The 17,867-nt window shown below is 36.5% G+C and overlaps 1 protein-coding gene across 2 annotated transcripts in view; it reads right to left on the bottom strand.

Moving 5' to 3' along the window:
* Positions 1 to 914: 914 nt before the first annotated feature.
* The window catches only part of FMR1 (fragile X mental retardation 1), a 30,454-nt gene continuing 13,501 nt past the window's right edge, over positions 915 to 17,867 (bottom strand). The window contains exons 7-14 of one of the 2 annotated variants that reach the window (XM_008939105.1): positions 15,961 to 16,131; positions 15,774 to 15,852; positions 13,006 to 13,115; positions 11,032 to 11,118; positions 8,048 to 8,243; positions 6,616 to 6,795; positions 5,212 to 5,294; positions 915 to 3,605 (exon numbers count right to left, since the gene is read on the bottom strand). In XM_008939105.1, coding sequence (XP_008937353.1) covers positions 3,495 to 3,605; positions 5,212 to 5,294; positions 6,616 to 6,795; positions 8,048 to 8,243; positions 11,032 to 11,118; positions 13,006 to 13,115; positions 15,774 to 15,852; positions 15,961 to 16,131 — 1,017 coding nt within the window. In that variant the 3' untranslated portion in view covers positions 915 to 3,494. Of the gene's footprint in view, positions 3,657 to 5,211; positions 5,295 to 6,615; positions 6,796 to 8,047; positions 8,244 to 11,031; positions 11,119 to 13,005; positions 13,116 to 15,773; positions 15,853 to 15,960; positions 16,132 to 17,867 lie in introns of both variants that reach the window. The other variant, XM_008939106.1, reaches the window with a different exon arrangement.

Below are 17,867 nucleotides of genomic sequence, written 5' to 3'. Positions count from 1 at the left end.
AGCTCTTCACAACAGTGAAAACAGCTTTAAAAAAGTGATGTGAAAGCAACACTGCACTGACGCTGAGTGAAACCCTGCCAAGAAGAACCTTCCAGATCAAACTCCAATCTGTTCAGAACACTTCAATCAGAAGAACCAATCTCACTTTTCATAACATATAAAGCTGTCTTACACTGTTAGGGTATTACAAGTTCTTCCACTCACCCTGATTTTCATGGATGTGAATATGGCTGGAAAACTCTTTTGACAAGCGCCTTTTAGGATGAAAACCCAAGTACTGTTAAGTTCAAGTGGACAGCAAACAAGCTTATCACACACTACTGTGGAAACTACATCAGGCTAAGCCTTGTCACTTTGAAAATAACTCTTTAAAGTAGCCACTAGAACCAGTATCAACATTCCCCACCACCTATGAATACAGGTATTCCACTGCAAGTTTTACTGCTTCTGGAAACAGACAAAATCTTTAATACACAGGATAAAAAAAAAAGTTTGAGACCTACCCTTCCTCCTGCAGATTAGTACAGAATGCCACTCACCAGAGCTATACAGCAGAGCTCCTGAAGTGACTGAGGAATACTCACCGGTTAATCAATCTGTTCCCTTTTTATATTCAATACTGAAAGGTTTTGCAGAAAAACACCCTGCAGCCCAGGAACCTAAGTTACCTTCCACCACAGGAAGAACAAAGAACCCAGACTCAGTATCACAGTCACAGTCCTGAACTGCATTTCTGGATTGCTGAACGAGAGCACAGTACACAGTATTTAGGAGACACAAACGGCTGGAAAAGCTCACCTATGTCATTTAAATACTTTCTTTATTCACAAAACTAAACTTGTTTCCTGAACTTACACATACTCAGAGAAGAGACTCTTATCTATGTTTCAAAAAAACAGCATAAAGAGATTTTGTCCTTTATAAGGTTTTCTACCAACTCTAAAAATCTTAATTTCCCACCCTGATTACCAAACATGCATTTTAGTAAAGGGAACAAACTTTCTATTTTGATATGCATTTGTTAACTCACAGGCTTTGAGCTTAACCCTACTGAATTTAGACTTTGGCATCATTCACAAATACCTCTCACGCTTTTTAAAGAACTTTATTTTAAAAATAATTTTAATTCATTAAACCATACTTTATAAGTTACCAATAGGACGGACCTGAACTCAAGCATCAGACATTTGTTGCACTTTCAAGTTTTGTAACAACATGACTTTTCAAAGTAAAATTGTACATTTAGATTCACAGTTTAATTTGTTGAAATTTAATAACATTTAGAAACACTGGAATTTGAGTTGAAAGGGATACATGTTAAGCACACAAATACTGAAAAAGGTCATAACCCCCAAATGCACTTGAAAATGGAATGCAGCTAATTAGTCAGACTGTAGCTTAGTAATTTCACATTTAATCTAGTTAGCACCTTAGTGAACTCAACCACTGAATGTGAGAAATATAGTGCATGTAGTGAGACAACTCAACAGGTACTGTACCACTTCATAATGAGATTGTGTTTTGAGCATTATGTGCCATATTTTTGAAAATGAAATATTTTGGAAGTCTCCTAAAATGTGTAAACAATCAATGACTACAATTAAAGTCTAAACAAGTACTTTCTCTCTACTTCTTTTAAGTTGAGATTTTTAAAAGCAATCATTCATAAGGATTGCATCAACATCAGTTAGCAGAGGAAGATCAAACTTTATTGAAACTGCTTGCATACAAAATATATTGCACTATAACCAAACAAATGTCAACATAAAATCCAATCTGTTGTAGCTAATATGTACAGAGAATATTGCCCAAGAGCAGTTACATTACAAGGTCAGTCTACCTTGGTTAATTATCTACAGTATTTTAAACCAAACAGCTTACAGATGATGTGTGCAAGGTACCAATTTCTGTTTTCAAATACTATACATTCCCAAAATAAATAACTAGAAATCAACATTAATGTTTGGCAATAATTTTTAAGACATTTTTATATGTTAAATCATGTGCAGTTCGTTGCCATTTTTAGTATGCTCACCTGTATGCAAGAAAAAAAAACAATGAAAAAAAAGGAAAGAAACAAAACTCACAAAATACAGAGGCAAGGTCAAGTTTGTACAACTCTGTACATAAACAGTGGCTCTCCTTCTGGAGTAATCTGAATAAAAATGGATTAAAACAAAGGTCCTTATACAGTTCTGCCCATTAAGTTTAATGTGTGATCAGAAATAAAAGAAAGCAGAGCTCCTCCCATCACTTCCTACCCTTCCATGGTGCACAACGGCACTTTGGATCAAATTCTGTGACACCTTCAAAGTGGCTGCTAATTCAGACCTTGGTACCTGAAAATATGATTTTTTTTTTTTTTTTTTTTCTACCACCGATGTCTCCAACTACTATATCTGCATGTTCCAGGGCATTACACATGGTCGTTTTTTTCCTACCTCTCCTGAGATCTTGCCTGAATTAAAATAAGCAATTAAAAAAATTTTGGGAGGATGAAAAACACCAGCGCTTTAAACTGGTCATCTGGCCAAACAGCAGGCACACATTACTACCTTGTGAATGCTTTACACTTGTTCCCTCAGTAACAATGAGTTTTTTCATTTTCCACAATGGAAAGGATTTTTTTAAGATTTTTTTTTTTAAAAAAAGCTTCTGTACTGCCTACAAAGAAAAAAAAAAATTACACCCCTTTTTCAATACCACTATTTGCCAAATCTTCAGTGCAAAATAAATTTCCTATTCTTATAACTGCCTAACTCAATGTTTATGTAAGGAAAAAATTATGGAAAGCATGCACTTGTCTATAAAGTACTAACGTCTGACAAGGATTGCTACATATATTTTACATTTAGTGTTACCAACTCATCTTCCCTGATTTCTGCATCCAAATATAATATTCCTACCTGCCAAGATATAAAAAAGGCACAGATCATACAACTTTTTTTGCTAATGAAAATGACAATTGTTACATCACACATATTTCAGGGTCCACTAAAACATTGGAAAAGGTGGACCAGAATGTGAACTGACACAGGACATAAAACGACATAGCATTTCATGAAGAACTTTTAAGTTAGATTGAAAACAGAAGCCAATTTGATTACTGCAAACACTATTTATTCTGAAAATTGAAGTTGAGCAGTGAATTTGACCCGGTGTGTTAAAATGGTACAACTGAACAGAAAGTTTACCAATGCACAGCTCAGTATTTTTAAAACAAACAAAAAAGAATCTTCCATTGTTTGAACTGCAATATGTACTTGAAAGCGGTTTTCGGAAATTCCGATATTTTTATGCAAATATTTGAATAACTTCTTATTCTGAAAACAACTGCATACTGTTGATGTTAAAAAAGGCTAACAGAGAACATATGTTCATTTCATGCCCTGCGCCATCTTGCCTACTATTTGTCTTTGGCCTAACGAGTTTCTCTAACATGGAACAGGAATTACTGGAACAGGATAGGAGAGGCGGCGTCAGCACTCTGCAGTCTAGGGCACTCCGTTCACCAGCGGCTGCTGCCCCTCCGCGCTGTCTGGCTTCTCCTTCTTCTGGCTGCGCTCCTTGCCCACACGCAGCCGGCTGCCCTCGCTGGAGCTATTCTGTAATGTTTTAGTGTGGACACTCCTTTCATTATTGCAGTCAATTCTGATCTGGAACAAGTCAGAGTTATATAAAGCACTCTCTTCCTTTCATCCACCCCTTGCGTGTTCACTACCTGAGAGGCTTAATGTTTTTTTGAGAATGCTTTTAGAGAAAAGAAAAAAGAATATAGAAAAAGTGCCATGGAATGATACTAACACTCAAAAAAACCCCAAAAAACTCTACTCAGACACCTTTTGAATCTGAAAAAGGCTTCATTTAATCCACCAAAAAGACTTCTGTGGCCTTTTTAAGTGCTCATAAGAAACTTCAAATAAGTATTCTGAAATTAAAATCTGTATGCTTACGTAAAGGGGGTAAGCTCTTACTCCTTGAAATGTTAAAATTTTTTACAAGTTGGTCAGGATTCACAAATACAGAAGTAGTTATTTTCATATAGAGTATAATCTCATCCAAATCTCAGAAAAACAGGGGGAAAAAAAAAAAAAAATCAAGACTTGTTGGTAAAGTGCCTTAACTTCTTTTCCAGCACCACAACCCTCTACTGTCAACTTCAAGCTTTCTAAGTTAATTACTAATTAACTATAGAAGTTTTGTGGCCATAAAAAAAACTGGGGGGGAGATGTTATTTGCCTGCATTTCAGGTGTGCATTCAGGTACTATACCTTCACGTTCAGCACTCCCACTTCGAAAACTAAGCATTTGGTCAATTGTCTGATATCTTCCCCCTGCATCCCCTCGCCCCTTCTTAAACAAGTTTTCTAAAACAAAACCAAGATTCATATCTATGTCCCATTGGAACTGTGACTCCCAGTAACACCACAAAGACGGCAGCAACTTGCAACTGCTCATTTCTTCCTCCCAACATAACTAATTGTATGTGGTAAGAGATGGTAAAAACTTTGCATGTTATTATTTGAGGCAAGAACAGTTTCCATAAGGGGAAACTAACATATATACTTAAAGTATCAGTCTGCATAACTTTATGCAACAAAATCATAATTGAAAAGATTTTAGAAATATTATAAAAGGCTATAAAATATTCAAGGTTATAAAATATTTCCATATATGACTTGAACAGCTCCTTGATGTGCATTTTTAACTTACTTTCTAGATTGCATAGCCTTCAATTGCAATTTTTCATTTAGTAGTGAAGGTAGTTTCTGAAGTTTAATCTTTCTTACTCTGAAGATTCTGGCTACAACACACTTTACAGAAAGCATTAAGGATTCTCCTCCCTCAGGTATAGAGGCGACAGACAATAACACACAACGCAGCACGAAACAAGAGCTAAAAACAAAAAGCTAGTAAGAACAAAGACTGCAGTCAAGCTGGTTAGTAAATCCCTAGGAATCGTGCTCAGAATTCTAACCAAAGGGAGAGCTAAGCTAGCATTACAAAGTTGCATCTTTACACAAGTTGATAGACTGAGATTCCTGCATGTATGTAACAAAATGACACAGAACTCTTGTAGATCCGGCTACGGAATTAAGGAATAAGGAACCACAAGGCCAGTGCGTCGCTTGCAGCTTCTAAGGCTCTAAAGTCAGGATATGACACTTAGGCAATTATAAACAGTGTAGACTTTCAGTAAGGAAAAATTACCTCAAGAGATCCATCTGCTGTTCTCCCTTTTGCATCTCTTGAGTTACGTTGACGGTTATCTGTTCGTGACTGTTCATCATTTCCTGGAACAAGAATTAACGAAATAAGTTGTTCAACAGGGACATACAATCTCATTTAACTTAAGAGTTATGCAAGTATAATAGGGAATTACTTCAAAATTTTCATGCTGAAGAACAGTAAACGTTAACATATACCTCAGTAACATATAACAGATCTTAAACTATAGGCCAGGAATCACAGAAGAGAATATTCTCAGGTGTTAATCAAAGTAGACAAACACAGTGTTTAAAACTGCCAGTTTAAGAGAGACTGTCTACTGACTGAAGAAAAAACACCTCTCACAAAATGATTAACCGTCGGAGAGAAGCACACAGTCAACTTCAGTAAGGTTTAACACGTTCACATTTTTTCTAATGGCTTATGAGGTTTGTAAATTCCACATTACCTTTTAATAAAAAATCTCATTAAATACCCATTCTTTGAAAAAACATTTCAAGAAAAAAGCTGAGTTGTAGACAAAATATTTAGACAATATAGTTAAATATCACATTATAAACCAGACATATAGAACTTATTTGTTCTCCCATCTTACTTTTGCCTGTTTCCATTGAACACGAACTGCAACCTTATATAAACCTGTTGCATGAAAATCAAATACAAGATGGGAATACAGACAGATTATAAAATATTTTTCTGTATTAATTGACAAACTAGAACTGGGTTCCTTGACGTTCACGTGTGATGGCCCAGTCCACAAATTTGAGGCAAGATGCATATTAGGAAAGCAAATGACTGACAATGCTACTCCAATTTATTTGTATAGTGAAGAGAGGCTTTATACAGTGATTTAACAGACACTGGGATGAAACACCTCTTCAGCAACTCCACAGATGACACCAAATTGTGCAAAGTGGTTTGAGACACTGGAGGTCAGGGCTGCTGACCACAAGGACCCTTAACAAGCTGACAGAAGGGGCTGACAGTAAACTCATTAGCTTTAAAGGTGAGTCTCAAGTCCCACAGCTTCATGACGATAGCCCCATGCAATAGCACAGGCTGTGGACTGACTGTATGCAGCAGCTCCACAAAGGGAGCTGTCCTGGTGGACAACTTCATAAGACATGTGCATGCTCTTGCAACAACAACAGCTGACCCCTACCAACAACTTGGTAGGAGTATGGCCAGCAGGGCAGAAGGGATTATTTCTCTCCTCTCAACACATCTGAAATAAAATATTCAATTGAAGGCACTGACAAAGTGGAGAGAACTCAGGAGAAGGCCACCAGAACAGCTAAGGTGGCTGGAGCAGATGACAGAACAAGAGACTGAAAGAAGTGAGTTTGCTTAAGGATTCCACCACTTTTCAAAACTGCCTACGTTTACCTTTGAATCCTCCACGTCCCCTCCCTCCTTGCCCTCTCGCCCCCCCTCCACGCCTCCGCCCGTCTCCTCTGCGAAGGTAGTTGTCTCGCTCCTCCTCTGCAGGGGCTGCCGACCAGTCGCTGAGTTCATCTCTGTGGTCAGATTCTGTTTCAGAAGCATTTGATGCTTCAGAATTAGTTCCTATCAAGAGGATAAAAGAAAAAACCCAAACATGCCAGTGTAGCTTAGCACAAAAATACTATAGCAGAATGAAAAGTAGTATATACTACAAAACATACTTTTTTTGCTTCTGTTAATAAACAGTTCTGGAATACACATAATACAGAAATATGTATGATAAACATTACTACTTCAAAAAAAAAAAATCAAGACAGACATAAATAAAAGTCAGAAATGTATTTAAGGTTAATTAATTGTGCCAGAAGTTTAGAGTTGTGTTATCAGTTTATCAATATGTTACTGAATCTACTATTCAAATGTAGTAAGTCCAGTAAAATGTAATTAGTCTAATAGATTAGACTTTCCATATTTTTAAAACTGAAAGTTCTGAATATGATCTATCCTGTCTCCCCTCACCACCACAACTCCCTTATGAAAGGAAAAAATTTCTATCACAAAACAGTCTGTAACACTATAAAAAGCAGAGAAATTAAGAATGCTAGAAATGTATCAAATCCAAAGTAATGGGCCGTCACAGTTTTTCCAGTTAACAGATCATCTTCACTGAGAAAAACTGGTTCTTTTCCACATTTTTTTCCCCTTTACAACCCTCTTATGCAAGGTGAGCTCACATCTTCTAAAAACAGTAAAAGGGCTTCAGCACAAACCCATAGATTTTCTACAATGTAGAGCATAAGACTGTCTTATCAAGCTCATACTACAGGCCTTTCAATCAGGACAAATACCAGCTGACCTGTGTTATGGGTAACAAGAGTAATAGATTGCTCTGAAGAAGCACAATTCTTAGAACTATTCATTACTGAAATGCACAAGGTTTTAAGGAGAAGTACTATTTTGGTGCAAATTTGGCATTTCTTGTGAAAACACAAAAGTTCAATTTAAAATGAGGAAAAAATTTTTTTCTGCAAATTGAGCTACGCTGTATTTTCACTTATGAATATTTTACTAAGACAGCCTCTTACAGGCTCAAATGAAAACTGAGGCATTCAAAATATAGATAAGATAACAACCCTTGCCCTAAAGGGTGGATAAAATAGAAGACCTAAGTATGCTGCAAGAGACAGGAACTGCACGGAATTAAGTTTAGATTACATATAAGCATTACATTTTACTTCAAAATGATTCCTACAACATAAAGCTCCGTATAATCTCCCAACATTAATACTCAATATTAACTGAGCTTCTGTTTGAACAGCTGTTTCAAAGTCTATAGGCCAGACTTCAAACTGAAGATGTATTTCTAGTGACCTACCTGAAGCATAGCCTGGACCACGCCTGCTGTGCCCTCTGTTTCTGTAGGGTCGACTTCCGCGTCCAAGCCCTGGACCATCATCTGTCATGTAGCCTTTCTCCTTGTCCGTACGATTCGGTGGTGGCCGAGAAGTGGCTCCAATCTGTCGAAGCTGCTCATCGATTTGCAACCTTTCCAAACGCAGCTGGTCCACTTCCTACAGCAGCACAAGCACAGCACGTCCTATGTCACCACCACTGATCATCGCAGCACACAGACATGCAGCTCTCAAAGAGCAACTCATTATTTATTCTCCAAGTTGATTTACTGTTAACATAATTTCTTTACAGAAAATACCCACCCAAAAGAACTTTCAAACATTCAAGTCTGTTTGTTACCGACAGCTCTCCCCATGGCACAGCTGGCAAGTTTCGGTTTAAAACAGATCAAGAAAAAGCACTCCGATGAACTGTTTCCAGGAGATGCAGCTATCTATACTTCAGTATTAAATTTATGAGATCTTTACTCTTAAGGAAGTTAAACATTCTTCAAAAACAAAAATTAACATTCCTTTACTTCTGAATATAGTAGTATCACTCATTTATAGTATTCCAACAGTGGCATAGTTTAAATTTTTTAGATTCCAACGCAAGCTTCTTAAACTTCTGCACATAACAAATATCAACATTATTAAACAATTATGCTGTAAGTGTTGTTTCATAAAATGGGCTACAGGTTACACTGTTGCTAAATTCTACTCAATTATAATGGACAATACCAGGGAAGTGAGGAAGCACTAAGGCAGAGAGAACAAAGTGCTGTAACTCAAGCACAGAAAGAGTTAGAGCCAGCACACAAAATTCTGACCACACAACTAAGAGAGACAAACATAAGCAGCAATTACCTTGCTTGTTACCCTTCACATCCCTTGCCCTACTCAACTCTAGATGGACTTTAGCTTTCCCAAACTCATCCCTGAACACTCAGATTGTGCCTTTATATTCCTCCTGGCTCATCTGTACTCAATTCTACACTTTGTATACTTCCTGTTTATATCTGAATTTCGCCAGAAGCTCCTTCATCTGTGCAGGCCTCCTGTTACTTTTGTGTGACTGCCTGCATATCAAAATGGACTATTCTTGAGCTCACACAAGGTGATTCCTAAAGAACTTCTCCTGGACCTGTTTTCTTTCAAGGAATGCATCCCATAGGATTCTTCCAAGCCTAAACTTTACTCTCCTGTAGCCTGGGGCTGTGAACCTGTTATTAACCTTTCTCCTTCCTGAAACTTCACTGCATAACAGGGACTCCAGTCAAGTCCGTTTTCTACTTTTATAGAGAAATTAGCTACTTCATTGAATCATAGAATGTCTGGGCTGGAAGTGACCTCCAAAGGCCATCTAGTCCAATCCCCCCACCACAAGCAGGGACATCTCCAACTAGATCAAGCTACTCAAAGCTTCATCTAGCCTGATGTTGAATGTCTCCAGGGATGGGGCCTCCACCACCTGTCTGGGCAACCTATTCCAGTGGTCTGTCACCCTCATATTGAAGAACTTTTTCCTAACATCTAACCCAAACTACTTCAAGTTGATATACTGTAATTGATGTTGATGCCCTTATTGCGTATCTTTTACGGAAAGTTTCCTTAATGAACTTTGCCTGCAGGCATAGAAACACAGAAAATTCTTAAAATAACAAGTCAGTTCCACTTCCCAGGGAAATGGAGGATATTGTTCTGAAACCAAACCGTAAGGCAGGAGACTGCCAAGATGAGAACTTTTTTCTGTGTGTGTTAACTGGGAAGAGAAGGCTCTGATCAAAATCTCCAAGATAAGAATCTGGTTGTTATACAGACTGTTGTATGTACCCTTCCTTCTGTTCATAAAGGTCAGAAAGTGACCCTAATTGACAATGAACTGAAGAATCTAAAAAAGCTGCTGGGCTATTAAGCACTGTACACTCACATGTCAGTACCCATTTAAATACTGACTCCCATGCAAATCCCCATTTAAGGCCAAAGAAGTTAAAACAGAAATATCCTCTGAAATAAAAGTGAGCTTGCAAGAAAGGAACTTTATTTGTAGCACTAGTGTTCCTGTCCTTCTCTGCCTCTACTGCCTGACAGCTGCAAAGCTGCTGTATCCCTGCTCCAAAACACTGAGAAATTGAAGTGCTCCACAATCAGGATTAAAGAGTGTAGTTATCGAGCAGGTAAGTAAGGGCATGGAAGTAATTTCTTCTTCTAACACCCCTGGTATCTGTTCTGAGAAGCTTCTTTTAGCTATCCACAGAAATTTCAGCATTCTAGAAGATTCGTTGATAGCTACTGTAGAGACTGGATGTGTATCAAATTATGAATGGCTTCAAAGCTACAAAACAGATCCAAGAACATTTAATTAAATTAACACAAAGCAGTCCCTGCTGTTAGCATCTGGACCTGCCACCAAAGCCTGAGCACCTGGCCATAATAACCAAAAGCAAAAGTAACTATAAGCAATAATATGGGATATTTTTTGCTCCCTATACAAAAGGCAACTGGAGAAGTTATGAGCCAAGAAGCGAACAACACAAAGCTGAATTGCCTACATAACATCCCCACATATTAAATGTCAATTAACCATGGAAAAAGAGGTTTAGAATTTTAGAATAAAATTCCCACTGTATACAAGATCTTTGCATAGAACACCATGTGCTTTGCAGCATGAGGGACTGATTATTCCTTGTGTATAATGTTACCAGCATTTTTTGAGATAGATTTAAAAAATATTTTTCCTTATTCCTTTGTATTTTGCATTTTAAAAAAAAATTTGGTTTTCACACCATCCTTCAGAATTTTTTTTTTTTAATAAAACATTTTTTTAAGGAGCCTTTTTAGACTGAAACCCTGTTATAACACCAAGTTTTCAACAGCCTTTGAGGTCCAAACAGGTTTTGACATCATCGTTACCACCTTAAGTATTGACAGAAAAATTTCAGTGGTAAAAGAGCATCATTTTCCTTACCTTTAAATAATTAAGATGATAGTCCAGAAGAACAGTTGCATTAGTGATGCTGTCCTTGGTTCCCACAAACACAAATGGTACCATCCCCTAAAACATAGTAACAGTAGCCCTATGGTTATTGATTGGGAATCAAATACTGAAAAGAATCAAATGTTACTGTAAAAAAGCTGAAAACATTTTTAAAAACATGTAGAAGCATAAATAAAAGAGACAACAGTATTTTTAAATGTTGATGTTAACAAGATCATGCATACTAATTCTCTTTATACAAAAAGCAATTTTTTTTAATACAAAAATTTAGATTGTATGCATCTCAATGCTAACATTTATTTTTCTGAAAAACTAAAAAAAGAAAAGTTAATTCAAAACACCTCAACTTTCCTCCCTTCAAAATTAGTACCACCTTTGCTGATCATGTCTACTCTCTCACAACAGGGTCTTCTAGGCTAAAACCTTTGATTTTTTTAAAAAAGTACATCAAGTTAACAGCCTGTCATAAACCAAAACTTGATCCTTCTTGAGGATCTCTCAATTTGTAAAAGGCAACAGAAGAATATTCAAGAAATAGAGTTAGTACTTCAGGTAATGATTGCTAACTTACATTTCTTTTGCTTTTTAAGCATTTTGTGTAAGCAATTCAACAAATACCTGAAAAATGTAAAGCTGGAAATTCTAATGCCTGAAATTATGACACATGGAGATAAAGTATCCAAAGACTAAGTCAGCTGGCCAGAGCAGGCTAAGAAATCTACCTAGAGGTGGCCCCCTGAGTGCTGAAAACAACTGAACTTTAGGAGATACAAGGGTAATTTCCACCCCAGAGCTCCTGACATTAAATAGGTCTACGCAGCATTTTAGAAGTGTGAATGCAGCCCACACAGACCCAATGGGCTAGCTTTAAACCACCTCACTCTTGTACCAGCTGCAGTATCATCACAGCAGCATGAGCTTCACTCTGGACTGCTGATGTCAACCTGAAAGTCTCAAGAACACCCAGATGCTGAAACCCATCCCCCTCTGCAGAGCTTGGCTACACCTACTGGATTAAATTAAATTTTGCTTTCCTCTTATCATGATAGCTACAGACATCTTTAATTTTCTCTGTACACATAACCTTTCCAGGACAGCGTTCTAAGAAAGGTTTTTTTCCAAAAGTGAAGTGGTTTGAGACACAATGTCTTAATACAGGCACAGGAAGTTGAGTTCCCTAAGAGTGCCAAGTTTATAATTTGTCTCTGTTTTGGAGGGATTCTCTTGTTCTTGTTTTGTTGCCTTTTTTTTTTCATTTGTGTAGGGTTTTTAACCTTTTTTTCTCCTTCTACATACAAATAACTTTTGTTAGATCCTACATTTGAATTAAATAATGAAGAAAAAATGACACAACCCTCTAATCCGAAGAAACCTCAACACTAATACTTTCATAAGCATACGAAATCCCTTAGCCACAGGCACCACTGACTGAAATATTTTATTATGTGGGGTATTTTAAGTTGCATAAATATTTAATACAACACAATAAAGAGCAATGAAATTTCTACTAACCTGGCATTAACCACCATACAGTATCAATTATTAAAAGATCACAAGACAGACTTAAAACATTTAAGGAAACAGCCTGCTGTTACTTTTAGCAGTGGATTCTAGGTATAGTAATGCTATTAGGATTATGATCTGGTAACAGTGTCAAGCAATTTTAGCCATACAGCAGCACCCAAAGTACTTTTTTATTGAACCTTATTTCTATGCTCAAAGTAAAAGTACTGATCTTTAACTTAGTTTCAGTGGTGAATACTAAGCAGACCTTACATACTTAAGAAATTTAGAGATAAAGATAACAGATTCCATCAGAAAAGCACAATTTAATCAAAACTTTATCGTACCACTGTGAAGACAGAAGGAAGAATTTATTTTTTCACTGAGTAGAATATAACCACCAGTTAACACATATGGAAACCACATTAACTGGAAACATACCTCTTCTTGTGGAATGTTTTTATCATTTTCAGCCTCAATTCTCACTCTCACAACACCAGATTTGTCCACTATCTCCTGAATCAGTTTTCCATTTTTTCCTATTACCTTCCCTACAGAAAGAACATACAGAACACTGCACAGTTAGGTTTTTTCCACCAAACCCAAGAGTATCATTATAATTAAACAAGAATATTTAGTATCAGTGTAAGAACTTGTCAAAAATGACTTAATATTCCATAACAAAGATTTAGTTAATGAGCCATGAAGTAAAATGCCTAAGTAAGCTTGGGGTGCTAACTTTGGTAATGTTCCAAAGCAACCACTGCAGCATAAAGGAAGAGAGGTACTTTATTATGAAAGTTCGTTACTTAGTACCAGTTGCCTTCTTTTGCAAAGTTCCTATAAGGGAACAGAAGAAATTCAGTCACAAATGCCTTAGCTTTGTATGAAGGTGTTTGAAATGGCACATCTTGATTACAGTTAGTGAATAAATTGCATACTTATTTAGTTTTGCTTTAGTAGGTTGAAAATAACTTCAGTAATGTACAAATAAACATTGCTGGTTTTATTTTATAAAACAACACACAAACCCCAAATAACCCTAAAACATTCCTTTGCAATGCACTAACTTTTCCTGTAACTACTTTTTGGGTAGAGAGCTAAGCAAACCTCTGTTTGTTCACAAAAATTTTAGTTGATGAAGCTTTCCAGTAGTACTAAAGATACTGTTTGAGACAGATGTAAAATTCTCTTCTCTGAAACACAACTTTTTAAAAAATACTTGAAAATAGTTTAAAAATAATTTAAAAGATAAAAATAGAAATTATATGCTAATGCCAGCAATGCATACATTTATCTTAGGAACCAGACATTCTGAGACAATGAAAACAAAAACTTTAGTTCTCTCAGGCTGGAAAGCAAAAGCTGTCTGAAAATGGAGAGGAAAAATGAGCTGCTTGGGAGGTAATAAGGAAAGGCCACATCCTTCAATCATAGCATTAAAGAAAAGCTTAAGAGTGATGTAAAAGATGTTTTCTGCATGTAACCAAGAAATTTTCTTTAACAAAGCTGCTGGAAAACTTGCAACATAACCTTTTTCACAGGCACATCACTGAAAGGCAAAAAATACTGAGTGCATGACAGCTATTGTTTTGCTGATACAATGAATCCATGAAGAGCAAATTAAAACCCACTTTTAGTCACATAGGACAATGTTCCCATTCTCCAAAGGTAAGTATATTTTCAGTTTTGTGTTTCAATTTTTCTACCATGAATTTTTAAAACCTACTTATTTGTAGGAAACATGAGAAAAGATGGCTAATAAATTCTCCCTTGATGACAAAGGCTGCTCTGAAAGTCAAAAGCTCCAAGTCCTTTATTCCATTTCAGTTGAATTCATAGTTAAAATTCAGCAACATACGTTAAAATATTTTAAAGTAATTAAGGACTGTATGCATATATTTTTAACCTAAGGTTCAGGTTACAAGTTTCCATATAGTCTTTAAAAAGAGCAGTATCTTGGGTGGGTTTTTGGTGGTTGTGGTTTTGTTTTTGCTTTGTTTGAAATTTTTTAAAGGATAATTAAGCACAAAAATCCAGATGTTTGCATTTTCCTCAGATTAAAAAAAATCAGAATAATGTAGTAAGAAGAAAAAAGCCTTCTACCTTTTTAAAGTAAATTTAGTTTTCTGGCAAATTATTATAAATTTTATAAAGCAAATTGTCAAACATAGCTTATTCTGGATAAAACATATGGTTCAGCCAATTTTATATTCTAAAGGATCCAGGCCGAGAAACAGTAGAAATAAAAGACTGCCAAACTAGAAAATTTTGCAAGGTTCTAAGCAGAAAACAGAAACAAAGAAATTAAGCCTGAAGTTAAAATAATGACAGCAGCCTATCATTTTTAATAGTCAGGAGGGAGAAGGGAAGGGAAAATTATTGGTTTTAAATCAATGACAGAGCTGAGCTAGTACATTTGTAAGTACTTGTCCCACTGCAGAATTTCACACTGCTTCAACACCAGCTTTCACACTCTGTTTGACAACCTGTGGAAGCATTTCCCTGTAGAGGTATCTTACCCTATCCAGTATTTGCCCTCTTCTTACCTACTGCATAAAGCCATGTATTTTTATGTTGCTTTGTAGCATATCAAAAGCTCATTAGAAGATTCCCCCTCACACAAAAGAGCTGCACGCAACCTTGAGGACTTTTTTTAGGGTGTTTGATAATGGAAATCTATTAGGTTGTCTTTAGGATATTTTCTTATCACTAGGTACCTCTAACTAGGCATTCAGTTCATCTCACAGTGCTGCTTCCAAACCAACTGTATTTCAGATGTCAAATGACAGAAATACAAGTCAAAGAAACAATTTAAAATATACTAGGAAAACATGAGACTGCAGATTCATCTGTCATATAGCTGAACTAATCTCTGGACATCTTTGGAGGAAGTAATTTAATTCTTTGGCTTAATCAGAATATTCTACTTTGTAATTAAACATCACTACATTTTTTCTCATTGAGAAATGCTTGAACTGCAAACCAGGAGGTAATTTCTTACCATGTACTGGAGGTAAATGTGTCTGTAAAAATTCAGCATGGAGCTGGAAAATAAAAAAGTCCCACAACCCAAAACTTTGTACACCTAGAACCCTTTCACAAAGAGAACTTCTTCAAACTTTTACCCTGCCACCTTTCTAAATGTAAAAAACAGTTCTCAGAAGATATTTTTCCTTTCTACCACACAGGTTCCAGAAATGACATACCTACTAAATTTCTTGGTACTTGTATGACATCTTCAGCAAATTCAAGGTAACTTCTTGCCTTTTTCACTGCATCTTGATCCTAAAATACACAAATAGATAAATGCAAGAAAGAAACAAGATATGTTTTCCCAAGTTGTTTGTTTGTTTTTTGGTTTTTTTTTTCTTAACGCTGAAGAAGGGAATTTACCTCTCCATAAATATGGAATGTGCAAGTATCTTCATCAAGATCAATAGCAGTCACTCCAGGGACTTTTCTGGCTTGCTGAATATTAGCACCATGAGTGCCAATGGCCAAACCCATTAGGTCTTCACGGACAACAAACTGTTCATGAAATCGTGATGCAAGTTGTCTAGAACTCTGAAGAAAAAAAGAGAATCACAGAATCACTTAAGCTGGAAAAGACCTCTAAGATTATTGAGTCCAACAACCTAACTCTACACCAAGTCCACTCCCAAACCATGCCCCTAAACAGCACATCTACATGACTTCTGAACACATCCTGGGATGGTGATACAACAACTTCCATGGGCAGCCTGTTCCAGTGCTTGATAACCCTTTCAGTAAAGAAAAGTTTTCCTAATATCCAACCTGAATGTAATACCAGCTTACTAATATCCAACCTAAATTAATGTTAGCTTACGTTGATTTTTTATACACCGGAGAGATATTAACACAAATTTAGAGCAGATTCCTTTATTGGGTACTTTGCCTACTTTTTTTTTTTTTTAATCAATCCCTTAAATACACTTGTTTTCATTTCAACACCACTTTAGAGTTTCTTCAGAGTTCCAAATCACCCTTTAAATATTAACATAATGCTAGCCTCTAGCTGTGATGACACCTCTGTACTTTGAATTACCACAGAACATCTGCAGACATCAAGTGTTACAAGTGTTACTATGTAAGACAGCATTCCTCTCAGTTAGTAAAATGGAAGCTGTGTATTATGAAAACAAATGGGGGGGGGGGGGAAAAAGGCACCCATTTCAACAGGCAAGGGGAAAAAGCAACAACACAATCACTGGTAACAAAAATTATATAGAAAACACTAACTATAGACATCTACTGCACTTAAAAAAAATAAAATGAAGAATCTGCCTATGCAAGGCAACACAAATTTAATGTGTAACTGCCATTTCCAGGAATCACACATTTCTACCAAGACAGAAGGGTCAGTCAGAGAACTTGAGATTGTCACTTGCTACCAAGATGAAATTCCTTCCTTCAGCAGGGCACTAACAATGACTGAAGACTAAATACTATTAAAATGACTTTTAATCACATGACTGAGGCTCAGTTACTCTTGAATTAAACACCTGGTTACCATTTTGCAACTCTCATCACCTTCGCATGCAACCGCTATGGTGTAACCAAACAATACAAAATGGCTTACAGAATCTTAGTGGGGATCTCCAACATGAAATAAGATGCCAAGAAAGAAAAAAAAAAACAAAACACCACTTTTGGTTCTGAAAGAAGATTTTCAAAATTACTGGAAAAGTATCACTAAAAATCTCGGTAAAACTTCAAAAAAAATTATATGAAACAGGAGAAAAAACCCAAACGAATTACAACTCCAATGATCATAGTAAACTATTTCCTGGAGCAGCCCTGAGCTGCCAAGAGAACTATGTGAGTGAGCTCTGACCTGCTGCACAAGTGAGTCCATATCTAATGTATATGCAATGCACATATGTAAAATGCAGTGTGACTATGTTCTTAATTGCATAAAGCTTCCAGCACACAGCAAACATGCAGAGCCAGGAACAGTGAGGAGCTTTTGAGAAATATACTGCAGTGCACTGTGGAGCTGGGTACTGCTGGAAATACTAAAACCATGCAGGAAGTCTAGATTTCATCAACATCCTGCATGGGTATGGACAGTCCCTGTTAATCCAAGGGGGACTCAGATTCTCAGCATAAGAAGATTTCATGAGTGCAAGGAAACACTGGGGAGACACTGAATTGTGTGCAGGTCAGAATCTGTTAAGTAGGAAAACTGTTAAAGACAAGCAGACTTTTTTTTTTCAAAAACAAAACCACACGCTTAAAAATACTAGAACAATGACTTATAAGTTTCTCCTACACAGTCT

This window comes from Merops nubicus, unplaced genomic scaffold, assembly GCF_000691845.1.
Source record: "Merops nubicus isolate BGI_N331 unplaced genomic scaffold, ASM69184v1 scaffold6124, whole genome shotgun sequence".
Lineage (NCBI taxonomy): Eukaryota > Metazoa > Chordata > Aves > Coraciiformes > Meropidae > Merops > Merops nubicus.
The sequence above is the reverse complement of the archived record's forward strand: the minus strand, read 5'-3'. Positions and strand labels throughout refer to the sequence as shown.